General features: G+C 35.8%; 1 protein-coding gene across 2 annotated transcripts in view; it reads right to left on the bottom strand.

The window, feature by feature from the left end:
- CRYBG3 (crystallin beta-gamma domain containing 3) overlaps nucleotides 1-12,688 on the bottom strand; it is a 130,981-nt gene that overhangs the window by 51,686 nt on the left and 66,607 nt on the right. For both annotated transcript variants that reach the window (XM_077118641.1, XM_077118642.1), the window contains 4 exons: nucleotides 12,280-12,427; nucleotides 3,097-3,233; nucleotides 1,797-1,911; nucleotides 654-689 (listed from right to left, as the gene is read on the bottom strand). In XM_077118641.1, coding sequence (XP_076974756.1) covers nucleotides 654-689; nucleotides 1,797-1,911; nucleotides 3,097-3,233; nucleotides 12,280-12,427 — 436 coding nt within the window. The remainder of the gene's footprint in view (nucleotides 1-653; nucleotides 690-1,796; nucleotides 1,912-3,096; nucleotides 3,234-12,279; nucleotides 12,428-12,688) is intronic.

Raw genomic sequence — 12,688 nt, forward strand, 5'->3', positions numbered from 1 at the left:
GATACATTCAGATACGTAAGTTTTCAAAAGACTCCATCTGTGTGACTGAGAGAATAGTAATATATTTCATAAAGAAGCCCAGAAATGGGGGGCTCTAGAGGTGCTGTAACCTAATGACACAGAAGCCTGTTTGCATCTGTGATCACTGCACCAGTTTTCTTCCTGTTGCTCTTTATATGCATTTTGTAATTCAATTTCCTCCTAACATGGGCTCAATCCATCCCAGTTTTCATTGCCTCTACTCTTCCTCTCAGACTCACACACGGGCAGATTTGATACAAGCTGCCAAACCTTCTTCTGATCAGCCTTGATCACCACCCTGAGCATCACTCCCAAATGCCGTCTATTCTTCTCCCCTGGAATGTCTACTTCCCATCTCAAGCCCAACAAAACAACAACCAAGTCTATTTCCTTTCTTTTTGTAGTTAGACAGGTACTGGGCTTGACCACAACGTCCTACAGACCTCCATCGTGCATGCTGACCCCACTCTGCCTCCACAGCCGCAGGGTGGGCCCTCAGCAACCATTCTGTGCAGCTTCCCAACACCCCAACCATCAATGAGTTAGATGACTCTTTTATTTTAATGGTCCAAATTACCCAAAGATTAATAGCCAATTTTTAAGCATGCCACAAAACTCTGTTCAAGACTTACCTTTAAGTTCATAGGCATTTCCACTTTCAGTCCACCCTTAAAATGACAAGAAATTTTAATATTAGATATGTAAATACTTAAGGTATTGGAAAGTAAGTGAGGAAAATAGATTATGTAAAAATCTGAGGAATGCTCATACAATAGTTAAGTTGTAGTAAACTGTTTCAAGTTTTAAGTACAGAACGCAACAGGAGTTACAACCAAGTCAAACTGTTCTACATAAATGTGAATGTGGGAGAACAAGAAATCTCAGAAGAGATGCTCTTCAACTTACAAAGAAATAGAGCACTACTCCTGGAGGACATGTGACTAATTAAATATTTATTCCCACACCAGAATGGTCCAAAAAGAAGAGTGAATTGCTGGTAGATTTAGAAACTTCATTTGGTGGAGTAGATTTCAAAGCCATTTTACTTATTACCAAATTTCTTCTCTAGAGTTGCTTGGGGTTTCTAACCTAGAGAGGAGTATGTAGCTAACTATCTCCTCTTCAAATTTTACCAGATTGTTTATGACCTCAAAATAGTAAAATAAAAAGGAGCGCCTTCAAAAAAATTCTAATTCCGTAATAGCCTTGTTTCAAATGCTACTCCAATTTCTTAGTTTTTTCTGGTTTCCTTTTTTTTAAAAAAGGCACAGAACAACCAAAAATAGTTTAACACATTAACTTACATTTAATCGAACAATTTGTCCCTCAATTTAACATAGAAAAAAAAATACAACAGACACTTCTTATTATCTTTAGAAGAAAGTAAGCACTGGTAAAACTGCCCACTTATTATTAAGGCTGAACTTATCACTCTTTATTAAAGTGGAAGAGTATAATTTACCATAAGTTATTTTCTAATAAGCATCAACAAAACAAATTCAGAACTTTGTTAAATATTCAAAATTTCCACTGAACAATTTTTATAAGGAAACTGTTATGATAGATTTGGCAAAATACAAAGTAAGACATTTGTCTTCAGACATGTGGCTTCCAGATATACAAACACTAAAATGTTTCAACAAAGACATATCCTCTACAATATAATGAAATAGGGAGGAAAAAAAACAAATAATTTTCTGATTCAGTAGTATACATAATCATTTCTCATTCATGGTTACTTATGAGAGGAAATGTTTCTTTTTAAATTTGTTTACCATTTGAAGTGGATGCAATGATTTCATTTCTGTTGCAGAAATCTCAAAGAGTCCATGGCCTTCCTCCAAAACTGTAGCTTGCCCCTTAAAATTAATATCTGGATAGGCAAGCCAACTAAAAAAGAAATGAACTGTTGCTTAGAATAAAATATTAACACTTTAATTTAGCTAAGAATTAAAAGTAACAAGAGTTACCAAAAACAAAACAAAACAAAACAAAACAATCCCAGTCACAGAATTACAAGTTAAAAACATTCCAGAGTGACTCAGTCAGACAAGAAGAGTTAACATGTTATTATTAAGTACTTACATTCAAGCACAATCTATCCCATAATAATTTTAATATGTGTTTCCCACATTCTAGGCATTACTTTTCTTAGAATGTTCCAATCCTGTAAGGTGACATCTTTAATTCAAACAGATAAACCGAAAATCCAAAATCATTCCACTATATTCCATTCTTTTTAAACTGGGGCAAAATGCCACCAGGCATTTTACATTTTTGACCCAGTTTTTGGTTCTAGTGGCTGCCTCAGGAATAGTATTTGATGTAAGATTCCCCAAGACGCATCTAGATTTTAGTTAAACTTCTGGGGCTCCCCGAAAGGTCTAATCTGTGCTTGGGAGAGAAGAGGAACCATCAAAGCAGATGAAAACAGTAGGAGAGAGAAGAAGGATCCATGCTGAACCACACATTCACAGACTTCTGTGACTGGAGCCACTCTGGGACTAAACTAAGAATGTGCTAATTCAGACCCATAGTCTTAAAGACCTTTGGAATCAGAGAGGAGACCTAGGATCAAATCGTACTCACCAGCTGGTAACCTGGGGCAATCACTTAATTTCCTCCCCCATCATATGAAAGTAACAGTACCCCGCTTTGCAGAAACAGAGGAGTAATAAAGAAAAAAATACCATGTGCCTGGCACTGAGGAGGCACTCAGTGACTAGTAGCTAATAGGATTTACAGGCTCTAGAAATAGTTCAGACTCCAGAATTTTAGGCCAGGGACATGTTTTTATATCCCAATCTCACAATCTGATGGATGAAACAGAGAGTAGATGTATATATCAAGCATTACATCTGCCGATTCTATACCTGTTCTTGTGAGTCATACATCAAAGCCTTAATTGGAGCCAAACAGAGGAGTCTGAAATATTCTTTCCCGGGTTTCGAGGTGTAATAAATGAAATTAACTAACTTGAACTTCAGAAATATGTATGCTGACTATTGAAATATGGAACAAAAAGTTAACGCTGGAGGCCATCAATGACTATTGTAAAGACAAAATGATACATACACTCCTGAGTTCACAGTGAAGGACAGAGATTTAGGGATATTCAGTTCTTCCAAATTAGAGACTGCTCGCTGTATGTAGACAGGACAACATGCTGTGTCAGACTGTGGACAAAGCTCTATCTCTGGAATGCTCCAATCCTGCAAAAACAAATTAAAAAAAAAAAAAACCTTGGCTTTAAAAATCATCTAGAGGCACAGAGTCTGGTATTCTCTACCCTCTGGACATGCAGTTACAATTATGCTCATTGTTCAATTGAATTTCTTCACAAAACATAAAGGAAATATTGTTTCTACTTCCCAGTTTCTCAAATATAATTTTGCTAAGGAGTTACACCAATAACATCAAAACTATAAACATTATCAATCGAAAAGTTAAAGTATTACCACAATTCTTTGTTTTGTTTTCTAAAGACTCATTCCCTTAAGCAATGTTCAGGGTTACCAGCTGAATCCCAAATGCCTCTAAGCCTTCCTTCTTAGTAGCATTACAGAGCCATAAAGGAAGTGGGTTAAATAAAAGCTGATCTCATGGGGAACATAAAAAATAAATAAGAGGCACCACCCCCTCTGTGTGTTTATTCAATTTACATTGACAAAGGAAAGAGGAATTAGAGGTGAAGATAAAGGAAATCTGTTTTCCTACTTGAGGGATTCTAATTTTTTTCCTTTGCTGCAAGTTCGTCTGCAGAAGGAAGGCAGTAAGTGTTGAAATTGGCCCCTTGGCTCACCTTAAAGCCTTAAAAAATTATGTACCCATTATCACTACAGCTTATCAAACCTTCCTTCAAAATATAATCTGCGTTCTGGGAGGTGCAACCCGGAGACCTGGGTTCGATTCCTGGAGCCTGCCCATGCCAAAAAAACCCCAAAGTAATCTGCATTCATGTCTTACCTAGTTCTACCATCACCACACTTGGTTATACTGGGCTTCAGTTACAGGCCTAGTGAGACCACCAACCAAGCACCAGGTACTCTTCAAACAGCTGGATTTGTTAGAACACTACTTTCTTTGTAAAATTCCTTGGCTGGAGATCCTAGCACATCAAATTCGCATTCCTGTTTACCTTTCTACAATATGGCAACAAGCTAGGAATTCACGCTAACCGCCCACACCTCTGTAGTCACACTGTTTCTCCATGCTATCTCCACCATCCCTTCTGGCCTCAGCTTTGAAGACATTTTCTCCCTCTCAACCAAAGAGATAATTGTCTGTATTGCTATTTATGAAAAAAATCTCCTCAAATATCCAAGTTCTAGCTCAAAAGAATACCTCGCCCATTCTCAGGGACTCAAAACCACAATTATTTTTCTCTTTTCTGAAATTACAGACATACTTTTGTCTGAACACACTCTTACCATAGTACTCCTGAGTGTTTAATTATACATAAGTTTCAGTAACTTAATTCTTACCTATGACGGTGTGAAATCAAATGATTATGCTCTACTGAAATCACTAAATACATCAACCATCAGAGGTAGCAATTATTGGAGACCAGACAAGTTTATTTTCTTATTACAAGTTTTGCAATTTTAACTGCAATTTTCTGGTTTTTTTTAACCTTTCCTCAAATTGAGTTCTTACTCATTCTTAATATGTAAAATGCATGCAAATTTGTCTTATTTTCAGGAAATTTAATTATAAAGTGCAATATGCTAAAGAAATATAACCCAAATATCCTTTAAAGGTAAAATTATATTTTGTTCTAAAGTTTCAAATTGAAAAGAGTCAGAAATGTTCAAAACAGTCACCTGTCAATCTGCAAGGCTCTTTTGTTTGCTCTTAATAATAGAGGTCGAGTAACATTATTGAAAGGTCTGCCACATGAATGTTCCCCCAGGGATCTGAGGTATAGTAACAGAAAACCTAACCAAGTGTCTCACACAAACAAGTTTCCTCTGCATTGTGTTATATAAACAATGTTTGGGCGGTGTACTTTTAAAAGGAAGAAAGCTAAGAGGCATTCAAGTCACAGAAGGAAACAGCATAACAGTCAAAGCATTAGAACAGCTAAAAAAACTGAAAATAAACAAAAATAAGAATGCATATGTTCTTGAGGTATTTTTACCAGAAGCCCAATTTCTGCCCTAGTTGACCGAAAAGATTTCACTAATAACTCCCATTTTCTTCATGTTGGCTATTCACAGAAACAGTCTTTTCTTTTAAGGCTAGTTTTATGTCATAAAATTCTGATGGACCATGCTAAAATAATGCTATGCTTCAAAATCTGTCCTGACTAAATCTTCAAAACTAGACCATAAAAGTAATGAGAAGGAGACAAAGACAAGGTGTTACTTTCTTCTCCCATTCACTATAGAAATTTTCCAGTCTTAACTTCCCTGTATCTTAATTTTTTATGCATAAAAGAAATAAAAGCACTAATCTTTTCTTAGGCTGATATTCTGCTAAAGTAAAAGCAAATTGCACAGCAAAAGAAAAGCAGGCAAAGGACATCAATAAGCATTTCAAAGAGAAAACAAGAATGTCCATTAAATGTTCAACCTCATTAATAAATAATAAGGGTGATGCAAATTAAAACCACAGTAAGATACCATTTTACACCTCCAAGAGTGCCAAAAATTTTAAAGTTAGATAAATTAAGTATTGATGAGAATATGGATTTGATGTTGATGGAGAAGGGTTGGGAGGACACGGACAACCACTTCAGAAAACCTGAGGATGCACATACCCTAATATCTGGCAATTCTACTTCAAATACACACTTAAATGCACTGTTTCTCCTGAGCAACACAACAGCATCACCCTGGATACTGTTAGAAAAGCAAACTCTCAGGCTTTACCCCAGATGCACTATAAATCAGAAGCGGTGGGGTGGGGCCAGCAAGCTGTGTTTTAACCATCTAACACCTCCTAGTGATTCTGATGCATGCTAAATTTTGGGAATCACTGAGCTGGAGAAACTCTAGTACATGAGAACCAGGAAACATATGCAAGGGACATTCACAGCAGCATTTCCTTTAATTAACCAATAAAAAAACAAATATCTTTTTTCAGAAGAGAAAGATTACGATATTTTGATAGAATCAAATACTAGGTAGTAGCAAAAATAAATTAACTTCAGATAAAAGGCAATGGACTTTCATTACTTAAAATAGCAAAAAGGAATTTCTACATTATAAAATAGCTTCAGCTATGATGAAAAACCCAGTTGGTTGTTCAATCAAACTTTATCCGTCATTCCTTCTCAGGACATTCGTTCTTGGATCTCCAAATAAGAAAAACAGAAAATGGAATATAGGCTAGGCCACATAGAGTGAGTGATTTTATCATTTATATAGGATGGCTAATAAATGAAGTGACTGAGTTAAAAAAAAAGAACCATGGCAGAGCCTCAGAAACAAAGCTCAGCAAAAGACCAAGTTGTAGAAGACAAATTCCATTTATATAAAGTTCAAAAGCAGGAAAATCTAGATGATAACCTATGTAATGAATCACAAGCAAAAGCCAGTTAACCAAAAGTCAAGATAATGGTGGTCTGGTGGGGGGCAGAGGCAGGGAAAAGGAGATTGTACTGGTAATGGGCTATTTCTTACTCTTGGTTTTGAATTCATGCATGTTCACTTTATTATCCTCTGTAATTTATACACAAATATATAAACTATTTATTTTCAGAAGATTGAATGTCATATACTGAGGAAATGACCACACATTCAGCAGGAAGTTATGTGCTTCTGTGGAAGATAATGCTACAGAGTTCAAGAAAGATAAAGGGCAGAGAGAGAGCATGGATACAAACTCAGCTGACTTTGCAGACAGAAAAAAAAAAAAAAAAGAAAAGTAGGTGAAATCAAATTATAAAGGTAAGGTGTAGTGTCCATGACTGCCTTCTCACATACTATATTTCCTTTGTTCATTTATGCCTCCCACACTAGACGGTGAGCTTCCTGAGGGAAGGGACTTTGCCTGTTTCTCCACTGCTTTGTATGTTTCTATAGACCCCCAAACACATAGCAGAGCTCATAAACAGCGCATGAATGAATGGCTCCCACTTAAACCATATGTACTTTGTTTCACAGGGGCACTTTCAATAGCCTCCAATGGCTTTCCATCTTCTGCAGAATAATTTCTGAAGTTCTTATCTTGGTTACAAGGCCGGGCACGTCTGGTCTCTGGCTGTCTCTTGGACCTCACCTTTCCTCTTGCTGGTTCTGCTCCTGCCAAACTAACCTCTTTGCACGTCCTCAAACATGGCAGGCACAACTCCATCTCAGAGCTGCGTACCTGCTGGTCCTCCATAGGTATACCACCTGCTCCCTATCTTCATCAACTTCTCCACTTCAACTCAGAGAAGCCTTTCCTGGCAAACCTATCAAAACAATACCCTCTGTCATTCTTTATCCTCTCATACTTTACTTTTTTCCCAATGCACTTTATCACTTCTTGATGCCATAAATTTGTTTATTTTGTCTTAATAGGAATAAGGACTTCCTTTTGTTCATTGCTGGATTCTTGGCATTAGATTAGCATCTGGCTCATAGACTAGTATCCAGTAAAATATGTAAATCTTTAAATGAACCAACAAATAAAAACTGGATAGCTGACCTTCATCATAGGACATGAAAAACACATTTAATAGTTTAATGTCTTCTATTCAATCTTTCACTCAGCAAATATTTGTGAGAGTTGACTATGTGCCAGGCATTGTGCTAAGCCCAAAGGTAAGCCGAAAGACAGCAGGCAGCAAGATTCTCTGCCTTTATGAGTAAAGTCCAAATTTTGTTCTCCATCTTCAAGAAGGCAAGATGCAACAACTGGGCAACAAATCACAGGTTTCAATTGTCTGTGTTACAAGATTGATAGGAAAAGTATGTTACATTAAAAGAAAAAAGTAGTATTCTATGAAAAGACCACAACAAAGAATATTTTGAAGAATTAGAGAGATGACATCCCACTTACTCAATAAAAGAAATAATAAAAAAAAGAAAGTCAAAACATATGGAATCTTCCTTAAAATAAAACTGAATGCACTGGATTAACTAAAATGACATACAAAAAAACAGTAAAGCACTGCAGGTAGGAACAGATAAGGATAAGTTAAAGATATCTTATATTAACTATTAATTAAAGTAGTAGTATTTACTCTGCTGAAAAGATGACTGTGAGGAAGAAGATGAGATATGAAATATTTTGCCCTTAATGAGGCACAGCAAATGGCTTTGGCAGCTAGTTATTCAAAATTACTGGGAGGTGGAGAAACAAAAAGATTTGACAAGTGGTATAGAACTGTATAAGACTCTCATAAAAGAGAAGTAACATCATTAAAGAGTCTTTCCTGGGGGCAATACCCGAAAAGATAATATCTGTAATTATGTAAGAAAGTCACAAAAGAATACGGAGAGGTACAACAGGTAACAGAAAAGAAAATCTGGAAAAAAAATACAGCACTATGTAAGTTTTACTGAATCTGTTTTCCAGAGATATATGCAAATAGGTAAATACTGCTTGTATAGAAAATACGTGTATGAAAAGAGGAATATAAAAACTCGAGAAAAATAGAAAGTACCATAAAAGATAAAAAACACTTTACACAAGCAAACTTCTAAAGCAATGTTTTAATGACTCAACATGTCATCAAAACCATAAGGATCACAGCCAATGCCAAGAATCACTATGTCTACATATTCTTATTATATTCCATGTATAAAGTGGTTTTGGAATGAAGACATTTCTGAGCTAGCTAAATTTTAAAAGACAGAAGTCTATAGTTGACATTCTTAAATCAACCATATCTAACTGTAATTTTTACATTAATATTGTTTTAAGAAAAATAATTCCCTCTTAAGTGTGATAACTAATGTGACTACTAATGTTCTGAAAACATGATTATTCAAGTTTTTTGTGTTTGGTTTGGTACTAGGTGTTTTCCATGCATTGCCCTTTAATACTTTTCAAACAGTTAGTACAAATCATTAATAGCTCCCTAAATCCTATAGTGTGTTGCATTAAGTGAAATACTAAAGAATAGAAAAGAAAATATCAGAGTACATCACAAAACCTAAGAAGAGATTCTGTTAAGTTTTCATATATACATATGAAAATATGGACAATGTATACCAAGACAAGAAGTGAAATATATTGCTTATTGTGGATCCCAGAAAAAAGTGTGAAAGTCTCTGCATTATTTCATTTAATTTATATAAAATTCTATAAGGCAGGTAGGTGTTGGGGACTGAATCATGCCCCTCACAAAAGACATGTTCAAATCTTGTGGGTGAACCCACGTGTAAACAGGACCTTTGAAGATACTACCAGTTACCCATGAGGCCAAACTAGACTAGGATGCACCTTAATCCAATATGGCTGACATCCTCATAAACAAAGGAAATTAGACACAGAAGTCAGAGGAGAGAGAGAGGCCAACGTGTGATGAAGGCGCAGATGCGTCTACAAGCCATGGAACACCAAGGTCTGCAGCAAGCCAAACCAGAATACTGTGGACTCCAGGAGAAAGCATGGCCTGATGATACCTTGATAGTGGAACTTTCCCTCCAAAACTGTGAGACAATATTCTTGTTGTTTAGGCCAACCCATGGTGTGTTATTCGTCATAGCAGCCCTGGCAAACTAAGCAGGTATTACTAAGATTCTCTTTTTACAGATGAGAAAGTAGACACTGAAAAAAAACTTACTCAGTAACAATGTAAGAAACTAAGAGGGATATTCAAGTCTGTAACTTTGAGCCAACATTTCACTACATGAAAATCATGAAGATTTGGGAGAAACAGTATGGGAATGAAGTATAGTTAACAAAAAAATTTAAAAATCCATTTATTCGGTGGTGTGGCAGTGAGTTGGTGGCAGTGGCTTGGTGTCAGAACTCTCACATGCCATACCAGAGATCCAGGTTCAATTCCCAGTGCCTACCTATGCAAAAAAAGAAAAAAAATATCTATTTATTTACCTCCACCTTTACAAAACAGATACCTTCAGTCCCTGATCTAACAACAAACCTTTCCCTCTCCTAGGCTTACTAATGAAGGCAATAAGTAACCTCTGGGCATATGAAAAAAATGTTCTAACTTTAAAAATATTATTGAATGCATAAACATAGTAAATTGTAATATTCATTTCTTCTAATATAAGAAAAGAAAGCACTTTACTCAAGATTCACTGCACTGGTACCTCGCCCTAAGTCACTTCTCTACTGGCAGCACAAGAGGATTCCAAATTGCTGGATGACTGATGGTATCTGCTTACAACAATGACATCGACATCATGAAAGTATTATCTTTAAAGGACATCAAGGTTCTGACTACTTGGATTTGAGCAAATAAAATAAAAATGATAAAACAAGACAAAGCTGGCTCGGGCCTAGGTGAATTTGGAATGGCCACAAAACTACAAAAATGCAAAATTTTGACAAGGTTGGAGAAAGGAAGCAGTTTCATGCCTGATTATTACTTCGCAAAATTTTTAGAACAATGCTAATGCTTTTTCCATTCCATGCTCAATAGTTTTATTTTCCTTCCTCACTAAAAGTTGCTTGCTTGTTCACGACATGTGGGCACTAACATTATGACCAAAGAAAATGACTCTAAGGACAAACAATGGGAGAAGGGGAAAAATGCGAGCATTACCTTTTCATTCTTGTATTTTAAGCAAATAGCTGATGTGTAACCACCCATTCAAAAGTTTGCTACTTCTCTTTCAGGCGACGGAAAAGTTTTAATAACGGATGGTAGTGATGAAATAGAGCGTTGTGAATGCAATTACCACCACATTACATTGTGCTTGAAAGAGAAATTTTAGGTTGTATATATATAATACTAAAATAAAAATTAAAAAAATAAACCATAGGACCGTAAAGCACAGTCCTTACATAAGCAAAATTCTTATATAAACGATGGACTACAGTTCACAGCATAATTACAATAATGATTGTTTCCTCAACTGTAACAAAAGTACCACATTAATACTAAATCTTAATAATAGGGAAAACTGCATGTGTGTGGGGAGAGGTATAAGGGAACTTTATACTCTCTGCATGATTTTTCTGTAAATTAACATCTCTAATGAAACAAAACATTTAACCCCCCCCCAAAAAAAGTTTGGCACTTTGCTCACCAAAATGAGTTTTCGTGGCCTGACTTTTTTTGGGGGGTTAGGAAATGTTTGCCTTTTTTTTCCCCCTACTAGGCCATGTATGTTGCTTGATACAAAGGAAGGCACAAAACCCACAAATCATATAAATTTTAGAAGATTCACTAAAAATTTAATTAGCCATCTCAAGGAATTTCTACCGAGTTAAGTAATTAAGTGAGAACTCGAATACTGCTTTCCGAACTGAACTGCACAATTCTTTCAATGAGAATGGACACTGCCTTCCATGTTCTAGCCATTGCAATCTCCTTGCAATCCCACCAAACACTCACCCCTGTACCTGATCCAAGTGACTCTGCCAGGACCTCTTCACATCACCTACAATTCCTAACTCCTGTTTGTCTCTTTAAGATTCCAATTAGGTACACCTCCTCCAGGTGTGGTGCCTCTTCTCTGTGTGCCTCAGAACCCCGCACAGCACGGCTCACTCCACGGTCATCTGCTCAGTTGTCTCTCCCCTAAGCTCGAAGCAACTTCACACTCATTCTTCCCTCCTCTAAACCACAATACAGTTCTATCCAAATTTTTTATTATAGTGGAAGACTTAGCATCAAATAATATTATCTAAGCAGGCATATCAGAGATCTATCTAGATTCTTTAATAAAAGCAACACCTCCCCCTTCTCTTCCCCATCCTTCCTTCCCTAATTTCCCCTAAACACTCAACACACTCAAACATACACGCATACACACACACAGAAGGGCAGAAATCTGCACTTGAAAAAATATACTTGGAAATATCAGTCCTCTTCCTAAATATTCCTGGATGGTTTAATACTATATTAAAATATATATATATATATACAAATATACATATGTATGTGTATATATATATATATAGTATATCATCTACCATTTTACTATGGACACTTAGTAGGCCCAAATATAGCTAATATTTTAAATTATCATTCGTTTTAACAAAAAGATTATCATCAATATGATAATGAAGATTCATAAAATTAGCACAAAAACCAGCAACCATTTCTAAATGTTGCTAGACTACAGAACAGTTTTACGTAATAAACAATATAAAACTAAAAATAAGGAAAAATCATAGTTTTGATACCTTTAAGACACGTTTGATAGAACCCAATACGAAGTTTCTTTGTGGATGCTTTCTGTTCTGAAGAATCCAGTCATGATTTAACACCTTTTCCCCTTCTTCCAACACACATTTCTGACCTTGGAAATGTGGTTTCTCATATAAAATCCAGCTAAAAATATAAAAAAAGCAATGAACAATTCAAATTATTTTCCTAAGAAATTAAGGCATAAAACTAATGACAGTAAGTCACAGACAATCTTAGTGACAATTTTTTTAAGCAGGGCTAAATTCCATAAATAGTATATAACTCATTTTGAAAACAGGGCTATATGGTAATTTAAGTATAGCAAATACTGTAAGTAAAGGAAGAATAAAGTGCATGGTGCTTAGAAATAAAACTCCTTCCTGAAAATATCACCATGATACACAT

This window comes from Tamandua tetradactyla, chromosome 10 (genome assembly GCF_023851605.1).
Source record: "Tamandua tetradactyla isolate mTamTet1 chromosome 10, mTamTet1.pri, whole genome shotgun sequence".
NCBI lineage: Eukaryota > Metazoa > Chordata > Mammalia > Pilosa > Myrmecophagidae > Tamandua > Tamandua tetradactyla.